The sequence below is a fragment of the Sturnira hondurensis genome, unplaced genomic scaffold, assembly GCF_014824575.4.
Source record: "Sturnira hondurensis isolate 20B ecotype Veracruz unplaced genomic scaffold, ASM1482457v3 Scaffold0013381, whole genome shotgun sequence".
Taxonomy (NCBI): domain Eukaryota; kingdom Metazoa; phylum Chordata; class Mammalia; order Chiroptera; family Phyllostomidae; genus Sturnira; species Sturnira hondurensis.
In genome coordinates this window covers 3,180,024-3,196,290 of record NW_028086012.1, presented here as the reverse complement: position 1 = coordinate 3,196,290, position 16,267 = coordinate 3,180,024, and the positions used below count along the sequence as shown (strand labels likewise).

Sequence of the window (16,267 nt, the reverse complement as noted above, 5' to 3'; positions counted from 1 at the left end):
AATGTGTACATTTATTTCTGGTTTCTTGATTCTATTCCATTGATCTGTCTATAAGCTTATCCTTATTTCAGTACCATACTCTTGATTACTATAGCTTTTTAGTTACAAAATTAGAAAGTGTGAATTTTCCAATTTTATTTAAGAATCTGTTGTTTGGTCCTGACTGGTGTGGCTCAGTGGATTGAACACAGGCTTGCATACCAAGGGTCACTGGTTTGAATCCCAGTCAGAGCACATGCCTGGGTTGCAGGCCAGGTCCCCAATTGGGGGGCACATGATAGGCAACTTCACATTGATGTTTTTCTCCCTCTCTTTCTCCCTCCATTTCCCTCTGTCTATAAAAATAAAAATAAAAATAAAGCCCTGGCTGGCGTAGCTCAGTGGATTGAGCACGGGCCTGTGAAGCAAAGGGTGCTGCTTCGATTCCCAGTCAGGGCACATGCCTGGGTTGCAGGCCAGTTCCCAGCAGGGGACTCATAAGAGGCAACCATACATTGATATTTCTCTCCTTCACTCCTTCCCTTCCTCTCTAAAGATAGATAGATAGATAGATAGATAGATAGATAGATAGATATAAAAAATAAATCTGTTGTTTAGCCCTGGCCAGTATGGCTAAACAACACTAGTTTAGCTTCATCCCATAATGAAGCTAAATTATGGGATGGAATTCATCCCATAGCTAAAAGGTTGCAGGTTCGATCCCATCTGGGCACATGTGTCAGAGGCAACCCATTAATATTTCTCTCTCCCATTGATGTTTCTCTCTCTCCCTTCCTCTCTCCTTTCCTCTCTCTAAAAAGCAATGAAAAAAAATGTCCTCAGGTGAAGATAACAAAATTAAAAATTTTTTTGAGTATTTTTTAAAGATTTATTATTAGAGGGGAAGGGAAGGAGAGAGGAGAGGAATATCAATGTATGCTTGCCTTTCATGCATCCCCTGCTGGAAACTGGCCTGCAACCCAGGTATGTGCCCTGACTGGGAATCGAACCGCAATCCTTTGGTTTGCAGGCTTGCACTCAATCCAGTGAGCTACACTAGCCAGGGCAAAGTTTTTTTTTTTTAATTTAAAAAGAATTTGTTGTTACCCTGATTGGTGTGGCTCAGTGGATTGGGAGTCATCCTGCAGACCAAGGGGTCACCAGTTGGATTCCTGGTGCGGGGCACATGTCTGGGTTGCTGGCCAGGTCCCAGTTGGGGGTGTGGGAAAGGCAGCCAATCAATGTTTCTGTCCCTCTCTTTTTTCCTCCGTTTTCCTCTCTCTAAAAATAAATAAATAGTCTTTAAAAAGAAAAAGTCTATTGTTTAGTCCTTGGCCATGTAGCTCAGTCAGAGCATTGTCCTGATACTTCAAGGTTGGGTTCTGTCTGTGATCAAGGCACATGCAAGAATCAACCAATGAATGCATAAACGGAGGCAACAACAAATCTGTCTCTCTCTCTCTCTCTCTCAAAAATCAATAAAAACATATTCTCGGGTGGGGATTAAAATAAATAAAAATAAAACGACCATATGATCCAGCAGTCCCACTTCTCTGAAATGAAATCACAGCATGGATGAATCTTGAGGCCATTATGCCAAGTGAAATAAGCCAGACAGTGAAAGACAAATCAAATATAGTTGGCCCTTGAACAACACAGGTTTGAACTATTCGGGTCCACTAACAGTTTTAGAATATATGCAGATTCATTATTAAAAATCTGCATTAGTTGGGCCCACACAGTTCAAACCCATGTTGTTAAAGGGTCCATTGTAGATTTTTATGTGGAATCTAAAAACAGAACTCATCGAAACAGAGAGTAGTGGATCAGTGGTCTCCAGGGGCATGATGGGGGAAATGGACAAAGGTAGTCAGAGGGTACAGACTTCACATTGAAAGGTAAGTTCTGGGGGTCTGATGTATGGCATGGTGACTGTAGCTATACTCTATTATATGCTTTAAAGTTGCCAAGAGAGTAGATCTTAAAATTTTACCATTAAAAACAAAAAGGTAACCATACAAGGTGATGGATATGTTAACTAACTCTATTGTGGTAATCATCTTGCAATATAGAAGTGTATCAAATCATCACTTTGTACACTTTAAACTTACACGTTATTATGTGTCAATTATATCTCAAAACCAGGGAAAAATTTAAGGTGTTGCCTGTTATTTTCACTGCATGTGACATTTGTACTGATGTTTTGAAAGCAATGGTAAAACTGTTGGTACCTTAGCACAAATCAAGACAATGACATTGAAGTGTACTAGTAATCGATGTATTCTTATTCTTCACCACCACTCACTCACTGTTAGAAAAAGATGCTAGTTGCATTTAAGAATGTCCCTGATGTAATAGCACAAATTCAACCCTTGAAAATGTGTCTGGCGGACAATCACCTTGTGGGCTTAAGTAACTAGCAAAACTAGACGTGTTTTTAAATTGACACAGTTTTTACTTGAAAGAATGGCTGGCAGAAAAACTTGTTCAGACTTACGTATTGGCCAGACATTTTCTCAAAATGCAATGAAGTCATTTAGTATTGGTTGCAAATGATAAAACTTTAGCTTTCAAGTGAAAAGAGAATTTCAGAAAACTTGTATATACCACCTGATGCTCAACAACTTTTCAAAAGGTTTGTAATAGAATAAAATGGGGTGGGGTGGAGCGCCAGACCAACATAAAAATGGTTAAATTATTATATATTTATACAGTGAAATAATACAACAGGAAAAAGGAATGAAATACAGCTCCATGAAAAACATGGGTGGATCTTAGGAACCCAGTGGAGTTGAGGAAATTCTCAGAAGACTAAATACAGTAAGATACTGTATTTAGGGATATACTTATATAATTAAATACAAAGATGACAATTCAGGATAGCATTTTCTTTTGGCTGGAGTTGGAGTGGAGATGAAGGAATAGGGAAAGAATACGAAACTGAATTCAGGTATATTGATAATGTTCTTAGATTTGGTGGTGGGCTTATAGATCTTACTGTACTATTTTGCTTGGTTGGTAACAGCATTGTTTCTTTTTGTATATATCAAGTAGTATAGATTAATTTAAATTTCTTAGTTAAAATATGGCTGGTGGGCATATGGGTTATTGTAAAAAGACTTATCGTTTTCCATTAAATAGTATATACTATAATTGTATATACTATAAATATATCTGAGTTTATTGGGAAAGTCATATAACTTTCTCCTGTCATCATAAGGAGGTGATCATAGCATGTAAGCATTTACCACATGCTAAGCATTGTTCCAAAAAGTATTTTATATGTATCAACCTATTTAATTTTTCTAACAACTCTGTGAAGTAGGAACTATTATGTCCCTGTTCTAAAGATGAGATCCTGAGACATCGAGATTAAATCAGTTTATTGAAGATTTGCACAGCTAAGAAGTAAAAAAGCCAGAATCTGAACCCACACATTCTGGCTCCAGGGCTTACATCTTTGACTACTATGCTTAATATCAATTGCTATAATTACATTTATTTAACCAGCTTACTATGATTAAAGGTAACTGTGTGCTGGTAGCGTTAGAGATTTCAGGTGCTGCTGTTACTGAGATTATTGAGATTATTAGGCCTCCTTGAGAATCTGTGGTCTCTGAGTAGGGAGCTGGGTAGGGACAGAGCCCAGTGGGAAAGAAATTCTGTCTTAAGAGCCTTTGTCAATGTGTTTGTGTCTTCTCTTCTAGAAACCATGGCAAGCCCAGGGAAAGACAATTATCGAATGAAGAGCTATAAGAACAATGCCCTAAACCCTGAGGAAATGAGGCGAAGAAGAGAGGAAGAGGGCATTCAGCTTCGGAAGCAGAAGCGGGAGCAGCAAGTGGGTTAACTCACATTCTTTTTCTTTTTTCTTCTTCTTGTTGAATATTTTTTTAGAAAATGTATTTTATTGATTATGCTATTACAGTTCTCCTATTTCCCCCCTTTATTCCCCTCCACTCTGCACACCCCCCCTCACCGGCATATCCCCCCTTTAGTGCATGTCCATGGGATGTACATGTAAGTTTTTTAACCAAATATTCTTTTTAAAAATATTTATTTATCTTTAGAGGGGAAGGGAAGGAGAGAGGGAGAGAAATATCAACGTATGGTTGCCTCCTATGTGTCCCCTGCTGGGAAATGGCCTGCAACCCAGGCATGTGCCCTGACTGGGACTCGAACCCTGGTTGTTTGGTTCGCAGGCCCTCACTCAGTCCACTGAGCTACACCAGCCAGCACCATATATTCTTATATGTACTGTTTAGGGAAAGGACCCAGATGCCACAATTGGCCTACACCTGGCACTCTCACCCTTTCTTTAAGAAAGTAGCTAAGCTGCCATGTTTGATAGTTTCCTTTGTTGTAAAGAAATGTTGGAAGCTTTGAGAAAAAAGAAAATCACGCCCTTATTTTTCTATAATCTAGAACAATTAAGACACCATTTGTGTCTTCAATATAATTTATTCTAACCCCTTGTTGCCTTCTCCCATTCTTACCCTATAGTGACTAGAACTATAGTATAGTCAGTGTAAACCTGGCCTTCGGTTCCCAGCTCCAAGCCTGGCCCTTTAAGAGGTTCATCAGCTATTCTTGGCTGCCTTGCTTCTGTTTATTGGGTCCATTCTTTGTAAGTCATTCTAGGCCTGAACATATATTAATGGCTCATCATTTATGCTCTACCACACACTCACTAAATTGGTGCCTTGCCCAGTCTGACACGCAGTCACTAAGCCTGCTTTTGTCTACCCTCCTGCTTTACCATTGTTCTTTCCCTTCAAAGTCTCTTATACCTTCACCTTTTACACAGAGGACATTAGAATCTATAAAGATTTTTTTACTTATAAAAATGCTCCCTTAGCCATGGCTAGATAACTAAGTTGGTTAGAGCATTGTCCTGATATACCAAGGTTGAGGGTTCAATCCCCAGTCATACAAGACAACATACAAGAATCAACCAATGAATGCATAAATAAGTAAAACGACAAATCGATGTCTCTCTCTCTTGCCCTCCTTCTCATACCCTCTCTCTCTAAAATCAATAAATAAAATTTTTTTTAAGTTTAAAGTTAAAAAAAAATTTTTTTAAATGATCCCTTGGCCCTGGCAAGGTAGGCCAGTTGGTTAGAGCATCATCCCAGTATGCCAGGGTTGCAGGTTCAATCCCCAGTGAGGGCACATACGAGAATCAACCAGTGAATGCATAAATAAGTAGAACAGTAAATTGATGGGGGTTTTTTTTTTTCTCTCTCTCTCTCCTCCTCTCTCTGTAAAATCAATAAATTAGATAAAAATAAAAATGGTCCCTTAAAAAATACAATGAATTAGATATAATAAAAAGTAAAACCCGTGAACATCTTCCCATGTCAGTATGTTAATCTTGGCATTTTCTCAACCACGCTAGCATTTCCTTGACAGTTACGCCATAATTTAACATTGGATCCTTGTTTGATTTTGTTTTTGTGTTTGTTTCCGTGAGTAGCCTTACCACCATCTCTTCTCTTCACTTGCAGCTTTTTAAGCGGAGAAATGTGGAGATGATTAATGAAGAAGCTGCCATGTTTGACAGTCTCCTCATGGACTCTTATGTGAGCTCTACCACTGGGGTAAGGCCCTTGCTTCACGCAGGCCTCGCACGTACCTACTTCTGCAGAACAGAAATCGAGCCGTTCACATCATTCAGTAGTTTCGCTGACAGCCATGCTAAGCTCTTTCTTCTTTGGGCCCTTTCATAGCTGGTCAGCTTTAAGAGTCAACAAGGATTCATCTCTGATTGAGACACCTGAGGAAACATTTAAGGAAAGCTATCAGTTGCCTCAGAAGTTAGGAATCATTTTCAAATGTCCCAACTTGAAGCAGCCATGGACTAAACAAATACCTTCTCCTGAGCCTGTCTGTTGGGCCTTCCTCTTGCCCTCAACTCATTACAAAGCAGGGTGCCACACAGGATTATGTGCTGGTGTCTGGCTCTAGTGTTGGTTTGCAAAGCCTTGAACCTCTTTTGTGTTCTAGGAGAGTGTGATCACAAGAGAGATGGTAGAGATGCTCTTTTCTGATGACTCTGACCTGCAGTTAGCAACCACACAGAAATTCCGGAAACTGCTCTCCAAAGGTACAAAGCCTGGTCCTCCCCAGACACTCCCTACATGATTCAGTGTCTCGTTGCAGCCCACTCCCATTCACTCGTTCTGCTCCGGTCCTACTGGCTTTGATGTTCAGACAAGCCAGGCACATTTTTACCTTTGCACCAACTATTCCTGCTTCCTGACAGCCTCCACCGGGCACGTCTGTGTGACAGCTCCCTCACTTCCATGATCAGATTCTGCCTTCTCAATGAAGCCTACGCTGGTGCCCTGTTTAAAATGCCGGGCCATCCTCCCACCCTCGGCATTTTTAAGCTTCTTACCCTGCCTTACCTGTTCTTTCTCCCCTCATCATATTTACTATCTTTTATTATAATAGAACGTCTGTCCTCACCAGGACATAAGCTCTTCGAGAGCAGAGACTTTAGGTTTTGTTCACTACTGTATCCTCAGTACCTGGAACTGTGCTCAGCACAATGTGCGTGCTCGGTAAAAAATTGGTAGTAAAAGTACTTCTTGCCTTAGTATATGAAGCAGTCCTCCCAAGAAAAGAATGCTGGTCTTAGAAGGAAAATGTTTAGACTAGCGTTGCTCATCCCTTGAGCTGTCTTCTATCCCTTACTTCCCTGCTTGCTTCGGTAAGTAAAGTGGCTTACTTGCTTAGGTCCAGTAAGCAAAGGTGAGCATACTTAAATTAGGATGGGCTTTACTCTTTAGCATACCAACTGTATCATACAGTTCAACAATGACCAACTGTTGTTAAAATCACCTCACCAAAAGGGCGTTTGGGAATATTTGTAAGGATGCTCAGGTGTATATAGGAAGGATGGTGGGTGAACTCCAATGGATTCATCTGCTAAAGCCTATCCTGAATTTCTCTCTCCTTCCTTTCTCCTCCTCCAGAGCCTAGCCCTCCAATAGATGAAGTTATCAACACTCCAGGAGTGGTGGATCGGTTTGTGGAGTTTCTGAAGAGGAAGGATAACTGTACATTACAGGTGAGACCTGAGGTGGAGGTGCCAGATGAAAGCCCTCCTTTCAGGAAGTTGCAGTGGGATACCTCTGTCGCTGTTTCTCTCAGGAAATAGACACGTAATATGAGGAAACATTTAAGAGAAGCTGTTGCTATCAGTTGATTGCCTCAGAAGTCTTGGCCTCAAACAGGAGAGCCCAGATCTCTTCCAAATAATCTCAAAGGAAAGATAAAAGAATATTACAGATTGATCATTCAGTTATAAATCAAAGGTTCTAGTCGACTTCCACATTACCTGTGTGACCTGAGGCAAATCATTTAGTCTCTGGAATGGTTGGTGGGCTGATCTTTTAGTACTTACAGAAACACAGCCAAAAGGGGTTTTGAGAGCTCATCGCACTCTAATCCTGGTTTCAGAAATGGAAAGTGAAGCTTGGGAAATAAAGCGGTTTGTAAAAGGCTCAGGGGTGCTATGGTAGTGCAGGAATGTCGTGGGCCATTGAAGCCCAATTCTGGCTTCCCATACTGTTATGTCACTGTGGATACCTCTTCCTATCATTGAAAGAGGGAGAGGAAAAGGCTTGTGTTTTGATTTTTTAAATCAGGAGTAAGGGACTTAGAGCTGTTAGGCACCTGGTAGGCGTGACTGCCCTGTCTGGAATGACCTGTCAGTCATGGCTTAATCTCGCTTACAGTTTGAAGCTGCCTGGGCCCTGACGAACATAGCCTCTGGGACCTCTCAGCAGACCAAAATTGTCATTGAAGCAGGGGCTGTCCCCATTTTTATAGAGCTGCTTAACTCGGACTTTGAGGATGTGCAGGAACAGGTAATGCTCAACTTTGGCTTATTTTTTAAAAGATTTTATCTATTTTTAGAGAGGGGGGAAGGGAGGAAGATAGAGAGGGAGAGAAATATAGATAGGTTGCCCCTCCCACACCCCCAACTGGGAACAGGCCACGCAACCCAGGCATGTGCCCTGACTGGGAATCTAACTGGCGACCCTTAGGTTTGCATGCCTGCACTCAGTCCACTGAGCCACACCAGCCAGGGCAAATTTGCCTTAATTCTTGATGGTACCTGTGGTATAATAAAAAGTATATTTGGTCTTTGCTTCCAGTTCTGGCAAAGAGCTCTTAAAACGCATAGAATTTTCTGAGTGATAGTAGTATCTTTTGTTATTTGTGACCAGCCCCTTTGGAACACACCTGAGTCCATGTTAATGCGATGACTCAGAGTGGGGCTCCTGAATATCACATTTGTGGGGGTGGCTGGTCATCAGAAAGACCAAACATAGGGTTAGGTAGTAGGGACTCTCAGCTCCACCCTTTCCCTACCCCTCCACCCCAACTTCCCTCCTTCGTTTAGCTTTTTCTGAGTTGTGGCCATTATAATAAACTGGTACGTGTTGTTTTCCTGAGTTCTGTGAACCTCTAGTGAATTACTGAACCTGGGGAGGACATTGTGGGAACTCCTGAATTTGGAGCCAGTGGGTCAGAAGTACAGGTGGCACCTGGGAATTGCAGCTAGTGTGTGAAGTGGGGGCAGTCTTGTGGAACTGAACTTTAACCTGTGAGGTCTGTTCCAACTCGAAAAGTTAGAATTTAATTGAATTATTGGGCAGTTGGTATCAGATAATTAGTTGTTTGGTGTGGAAAAATCTCCACACACTTGGCATCAGAGGAGGTAGTGGAAAACAGACACCGCAGTGCCCGTTTCTCAGCGCCTGTAGATCACAGAGGCAGAGGTGCGGCTTCCATTTCCTCCACTGGCGTTTTGCTGNTGTGGAACTGAACTTTAACCTGTGAGGTCTGTTCCAACTCGAAAAGTTGGAATTTAATTGAATTATTGGGCAGTTGGTATCAGATAATTAGTTGTTTGGTGTGGAAAAATCTCCACACACTTGGCATCAGAGGAGGTAGTGGAAAACAGACACCGCAGTGCCCGTTTCTCAGCGCCTGCAGATCACAGAGGCAGAGATGCGGCTTCCATTTCCTCCACTGGCGTTTTGCTGTTGGGACAGAAGTGGAGAATGGTAATGGGGTCTGTTACAGTAAGGCCGGTCCTATGAGACTACAAGAGAGCAACTTTTTAAGATTTTATTTCTTTATTTTTAGAGAGAAGTGAAGGAGAAAGAGAGGGAGAAAAACATCAATGTGTGGTTGCCCCTCTCACACGCCCCAAACTGGGGACCTGGCTCACAACCCAGGCATGTGCCCCAACTGGTAATCAAACCAGTGACCCTTTGGTTCACAGGCCTACACTCAATCCCCTGAGCTACACTAGCCAGGACAGAAAGCAACTTATTAATCACTTTATCCTTTCCTGGGGAGCGGGGATAGAGATTTGGGTTTGATTTCTCTGTACAAAGGTTAGTCTTTCTTTGCCACTGATCCAGGAAGGCCCTCACAGAGCAAGTGCTCAAAACGGATGTCAGCAGGCATGGTATCTGAGCTAACTTAGTGTGTCTCAGACTTGATACGGTTTTCATTCTCATTATTGGTGGGTACTCACTCTGTAGTTACAAGTATAAAGTACTCAAAGAAGCCACTAGGCTCCATGGGTGACAATGTCATCATCCATCCTCTTTGCAGGCAGTCTGGGCACTGGGAAACATAGCTGGAGACAGCTCCGTTTGCCGGGATTACGTCTTGAACTGTTCCATCCTTAACCCTTTGTTAACGTGAGTAATTAATGATCATCTGTACCTGGGCATCTGTAGGACAGCTTACCTTAAGATGATAAGTAAATACAAAAATGCTAAAAGTACGTTTTGATTGCCAAAGTAAAAGCTATCTTTTAAGAGCAAGAATCGTGTGCCAGTGGTCTGCGCCAAGGTAGACCTCGTGCTTCTTCACTTCAGGGCACTGTGGGATTTCCTGTTGGTCACACCTGCCTTGTTTTGAGCCAGAGAGGAAGGCAAGATTAGCCCATCTGAAAAATCCAGCCTTCTCTACAGTGTATATTGATTTGCTTATGATTTTATGCATAGATACATCAGAGAGCTCTGTTTCAGACACCCCATGAAAGGTCAAAGACCCCATGAAAGGTCTTCTAGATCCTTCTCCCATCCCTCCCTCCCTTACCATTAAAGTAGAGCTACTTTACATCTAAACAAAATAGATGGACGAGTTGTTCTTCAGAGACCACAATCTCATAGGCTACCACTACAACTCTTCTCGGGCCCTTCTCAGAAAATATATCTTCAGCTTTCATTTCCAAAGAGAACAAGTACTTCTTGTTTAGAACTTTTGGCCATAGTTAGGGGCACAGTATGTCCTATCTTCCAAACTTTGCAGGCTTTCTTAAGATCCAGCCCTCTGTTTGCCTTAGTAACTATGGTCTTAACTAGCCGTAGCGCTGGTCCTAATCCTTTGACCCAGACGGGCTCACTTAACTTAGTTCAGCGGGTAGGAAGAAACTGAGGCTGCCAGAGTCTTAGGGCTCTGGTTGGATTTGCTCCTGGGATTTATTGGCAACAACTCTGTGCAAGGACATCATTGCTCAGGATCTGGTTTTGCTTTTCTTTCAGACTCCTTACAAAGTCCACACGACTGACAATGACACGGAACGCAGTCTGGGCCCTGTCGAACCTCTGCAGAGGAAAGAACCCCCCTCCAGAATTTGCAAAGGTGAGAGAGCTTCTTACTGGTCCCTGAGGGGGATAGCAGGTTTCTTCATATGAACGAATATTTATTTGGGAGTTTTCAAGTCCTTGGAGAACCCTAGAGTCTCTCAATCCATGGGAAACTGAAAGAGGCCATTGTCAGTGAAGTGGGTGATCTCGTGTGCATGGACTGTAAAGTGGAAAGTTAGGCCTCATGGTTTAATGTAGTAGGGACCTCCGGGGCTTAGAATTACCTGAAAGGAGGGAGGGGGCAGCAGTGTTAGTGGTGACAGAGCTGATGAGCCCTGAGCCCTCTCACTCTGCTTCCAACAGGTGTCCCCTTGTTTGCCTGTGCTGTCTCGCCTTCTCTTCAGCAGCGACTCAGACTTGCTGGCGGATGCTTGCTGGGCCCTTTCTTACTTGTCCGATGGCCCCAATGAGAAGATCCAGGCAGTCATAGACTCTGGAGTCTGCAGGAGATTGGTAGAGCTTCTAATGTGAGTGGTCTCAGAAAGGGTACAGATTCCCTAATCCCCTCCACTCTCAGACGAAAGAACTGCTGCCCTGTTCACAGGTCTGGAGCCAGGAGCGTGCTCTCAGCGCGGTGGTCGTCAGGGCTGACTACCGTGTGCTGACCCTCTTACTCACCACATCTCCCTCCTCTGCAGGCACAATGACTACAAAGTGGCTTCTCCTGCACTGAGAGCTGTGGGTAACATCGTCACTGGGGATGACATCCAAACCCAGGTAAGGAAGAGGGGAGCTGCCTGTGGACAGAACCCTTCCCTGCCAAGGACGAGGAGCAGCAGCATGGTCTAGGAAAGAAAACGTGGGCTTGAGTGGAAAAGTCCAGCTCTGCTGCTTACTGTATAATCACGAGCAATTTGGTTGCTTTCATTTTTTTCTGTAAATTGAAAGCAAGACATCATCCATGCTGTGCTTTTGAGGAAACACTAAATTAACCTAACTTAGTACCTGGAACGTTGTAAGGTGATTGTTAACAGTTTTTGAGTCCTGGTCTCTTTGAGATACCAGAAGCTATGGAACCTTACTCCTACTTCCTAGACCTTTGGGATCCCTTGGACACTACCTCGGGTTAATCTCATGTTAATAACACCTCCAGGGAGGGCGCTGTGAACAGGATTCTCTTCTGTTCAGAGGCTGAAGATCTGGGTGTTCTTTGGTTCTGGAGTAGTTGGCATAATTTGGGGGGATTCTTGACATTCTCTTACAGGTGAGAAATCTCACTCAAACCCACATTCTCATTTTCTAGGTCATTGTTATGAGTGCATGCATGAGTAAATATTCACAACATAAAATCCACCGTTTTAACCATTTTCAAGTGTGCATTTCAGTGGCATTAAGTACATTCATATTGTTATTCCACCCTCACCACCATCCATTTCAGTTTTTTCATTTCATATTGAGAGTCTGTACACGTTAAAGAATAATTCCCTATTTCCTCCTCTCCCCCAGCCCCCGGTAACCACAGTACTACTTTCTTATGTGTTTGACTACTCTAGGTACCTCATATCATTAGAACCATATATATTTGTCCTTTGTGTCAGTTTATTTCATTTAGCATGCCTTTGAGGTTCATTCATATTAGAGTACGTGTCAGGCCTTCATTCTTTTTTATCTCTAAATAATACTCCATTGTGCGTGCACACCCCGTTTTGTTGATTCATTCATCCGTTGGTAGGTTGTTTTCACCTTTGGCTGTTGTGAATAGTACTGCATTGAACATTGGTGTTCAAGTTATTTGTTTGTCTGCTTTCATTTCTTTTCTTTTGTGTATGTACCCAGAAGTAGAATTACTGGATAATACGTTCATTTAGTGCTTAATGTTTTAACAACACCCGTAGGATTTTGTGTAGTGGCTGCACCAGTTTACATTCTCACCCTCAAAGTACCAGGCTCCAGTTCTTCCCGTGGCCTTGTAGGCACTTCATTGTCTGGGTTCTTCAATAGCTGTCCTCCTACTAAGTGTAAAGCTGTGTCTCATTTGGGTTTCGGTTTGCAGTTCCCTAATGACTAGTGATGTTTGCCACCTTTTCATTTGCTTTTTGGCCATCTCTGTATCTTCTTTGGAGAAATGTCTATTCACATCCGTTGCCCATTTTTAAATTGGGTTGCTTGGATTTTTACTGTTGAGTTGTAAAAATTCTCTATATGTTCTAGGTATTAGTCCTTATCAGGTATATGATTTGCATATAGTTTCTCTAGTTCTATGGTTTACCTGTTCATTCTGTTGATGGTATCCTTCTGATGCAGAAAAGTTTTCAATGTCAATTAATCTATTTGTCTAATTTTTGTTTTGTTACCTGTGCTTCTGGTGTTCTAGGTCATTCTCAACTGTTCAGCACTCCCTTGCCTCCTCCACTTGCTGAGCAGCCCCAAGGAGTCAATCCGGAAAGAAGCTTGTTGGACCATTTCAAATATCACTGCTGGCAACAGGGCTCAGATACAGGTAGGACAGCAGGAGGGAGGTCGGGGGGCGGGCATGTCAGGTGAGAAGGCTTAGGGACATGATAGGTTTCGGAATATTTGTTTCCAGAGGAATTTGTTTCCCTTTAGAAATCGGGGTCTGCATGTACTATTGGTTAAGGATTCTGTGTAGCGGAAGCCGGGTTCCCCTATAGCCTCTCAGCCGTGGAACAAGAGCAGAGGGAGACTTCCAGGAAAAGAAGATGTATAAATATTAGCTGATTCATGGGCTGGATCTGATTTCTCTTCTTGAAGTGACTTACTTTTTCCTTTCTACCCCACCCCAATCCTGTCTCAGGCTGTCATAGACACAAACATCTTCCCCGTGTTGATTGAAATTCTTCAGAAAGCAGAGTTCCGTACAAGGAAAGAGGCAGCCTGGGCTATCACCAATGCCACATCTGGAGGAACCCCTGAGCAGATCAGGTATCACCTTTTTACCCTCTCAGCTCATGGTTTACATGTGACCTCCAAACTGCTCTTTCTGGGATAGTCTGCTCCGTCCAGCAGCATGGGTTGTAACTGATACCTGCTGCAGGGGCACTGGGGTCTGGAATAGGTAGCTGTAGACTATGTGCTTCTTTTCCCTCTGGAGAATAGAAGCCTATGACACGTCTGTCTGTCTCCTGTACCTCTTCCTGCCTGCCAGAGAATACACAGTACAAATGAAGGAGAACCATGCTTGCTATGGATCATCAGAGCAGGTTCTTTAGGAAATCATTTTGGGGAGTGATGCGTGAGAGAAGCCGATAGCTGCTTTGAGTTTGTGTGTTTTGTAGGAGTGGCAGGAATTGGACAGGTGTCTTGCGCTCAGCAAGGGAAGTATATTCAGTACAGTTCACATGCCACTTAATGACAGGAATACATTCTGAGAGTAGGCGGTGCTGTCATTGTGTGAACATCACAGAGTGCACTTACATAAACCAAGATGGTCTAGCCTGCGACACCCCTAGGCTGTATGGTGTAGCCTGCTGTTCTAGGCTACAAGCCGGTACCACACGTTACCACACAGAACAACATGAGGTGAAGTCACGCACAAGAGAAAATGGTGCGATCGAGAGGCGCAGTAAGCACGAGAGGTGTGAGGCTGCTGCCAGCGTAACACAGCACACTGACAGCAAACGTTTTTATGAGTAGAAAGAGAATACACTGTAAAATAATGATAAAAAGTCCAGTGTAGTAAATACAGAAAGCAGCAACATAGTCATTCATTATCTTCATCAGACACTATGTACTGTACATAATTGTGCGTGCTTTTGTACGGCTGCCAGTGCAGGTTTGCTTACACCAGCATCACCACAAACAAGTGAGTAATGTGTTGCGCTGTGACATTGTGATGGCTGTAATGTCACTAGATGATAGGAATTGTTCAACTCCATTATAATTTTATGGAACTGTTGTCATACATGAAGCCCATAGGTGACTAAAATTTTGTTTTGCAACACCTAACTGCATGTATAAAGCTGTAGGAGAAAAGGCATAGTCATTCAGTTAATCTTTGAAGGGTAAATACTGGGTTGTAAAAGGCCTTTAGCCACCAAGCCACACCAGTCGGAGTGCCCTTTTGGATTGGAAAAGACATAAGTATAGGTACAAGAACCAGACACCAGGAAACCTTTGCGTGTTTGTCTGGAATGGAGTATCCTTAGAAGGGAGTGATGAGAAGTGATGCCAGAAGAAGAGAATGGGAGCCAGATTGGAGAGGGCCCGTGTTGTCGTCCCTGTAGAGCTCAGACTGTGAAAACATTTACGCAGGGAAATGACGTGTTCAGAATGGTAATACTGCAGCAAGGAGACATTAGAGATAAGAAGAAGTCTGCAGCAGACTTTCACATGGAAATGAACTAGACCAGAGATTTTCAGCCAGTGTGCTGCAAGAATTTTTAAACATGCAGTACTTGACTGTTCAGTCAGGAGCACTGACCTCTTTTCCCTTAGATTGCCCACTTAAAAAAATGACAACAGCCAACACAACAGTAGCCATATGGTGCACACGAATCAAAAGGCTTTTTTGGTCAGATCAGTAAAGACATACCTACAGTGTGCCACAGAATTTTAGTAACTGGTTTATATGTTCCATGAGATGAAAAAGGTTGAAAATTGCTGAACGAGACCATTAGCACTGGGAAGGTGGAGCGATTCAGATACAGGTAGATGGTTGGGAAGGCTCAGGGGAGTGGATTGCTCAGCATGTTGACATGTATGGGGGAGATCGGAGGCATCAAGCACCTCCCTTGCCCTGCAATAATTTAGAACTTGCCTGGTCTCTGGTTCCCAGGTACCTGGTCTCACTGGGCTGCATCAAACCCCTGTGTGACTTGCTGACTGTGATGGATTCAAAGATTGTGCAGGTGGCTCTTAATGGACTGGAGAACATCCTTCGGCTCGGAGAACAAGAGGGCAAGCGCAGTGGCTCGGGGGTGAATCCCTACTGTGGCCTCATCGAAGAAGCCTACGGTATGTGCCCGCTCCCCATCGTCATCTCTGCCTTAGGTAGAGAGGTTCCAGGTCAGAGTCCTGGGACTGTAGGCCTCCAAAGTTGAATACATATGTGAGGGTATATGTTTTTTAGAGTCATCATTGAATGCAAGGTTGTTTTTTTTTTAACTGATTTGAGAGAGAGAGATTTGTTGTCCCACTTATTTACACAGTTGTTAGTTCCTTCTTGTATGTGCCCTGACTAGAGATCAAACCCGCAACCATGGTGTATCGGGACAATGCTCCAACCAACTGAGCTACCTGGCCAGGGCCTGAAAGCAAGGTTCTATTCCACCAGTTCCTTTTCCCTCAGAGAAACAATTAGACCCGTTCTTTCTGATGGACTGGACCCAGTGATTAGATATGATAGGAATGCAAAAAGAAAGCTCCAGAAAATAGAGTCAGACATCGGAGGTGTGTTTTTAGCTGAGTTTCTAGCAAGTTCCAGTTAGAATGTAGAATGTGCTTATCATTCATCTCTTGAGAGATTCAGAGAGGCTGATGATGTGCCCAGGTCACACGGTAGTTAAACACAGAATGAGGACTAGAACCTCTGCTTTATAACTGACATTTTGGTCTTTTCCTTTGGGGCCATGTAGTTTGGAGGGAAATGTTGGCTTTTCTCTTTCATAGAAGAAAAAGAGATTTGAGCCCTGGCTGGTGTA

General features: G+C 43.0%; 1 protein-coding gene across 1 annotated transcript in view; it reads left to right on the top strand.

The window, feature by feature from the left end:
- The window catches only part of KPNA6 (karyopherin subunit alpha 6), a 44,799-nt gene that overhangs the window by 23,060 nt on the left and 5,472 nt on the right, over positions 1–16,267 (top strand). The window contains exons 2-13 of the mRNA XM_037061584.1: positions 3,687–3,820; positions 5,490–5,582; positions 5,989–6,088; positions 6,963–7,057; positions 7,728–7,859; positions 9,625–9,713; positions 10,563–10,662; positions 10,971–11,134; positions 11,306–11,384; positions 12,982–13,107; positions 13,423–13,550; positions 15,403–15,581. Coding sequence (XP_036917479.1) covers positions 3,687–3,820; positions 5,490–5,582; positions 5,989–6,088; positions 6,963–7,057; positions 7,728–7,859; positions 9,625–9,713; positions 10,563–10,662; positions 10,971–11,134; positions 11,306–11,384; positions 12,982–13,107; positions 13,423–13,550; positions 15,403–15,581 — 1,419 coding nt within the window. The remainder of the gene's footprint in view (positions 1–3,686; positions 3,821–5,489; positions 5,583–5,988; positions 6,089–6,962; positions 7,058–7,727; positions 7,860–9,624; positions 9,714–10,562; positions 10,663–10,970; positions 11,135–11,305; positions 11,385–12,981; positions 13,108–13,422; positions 13,551–15,402; positions 15,582–16,267) is intronic.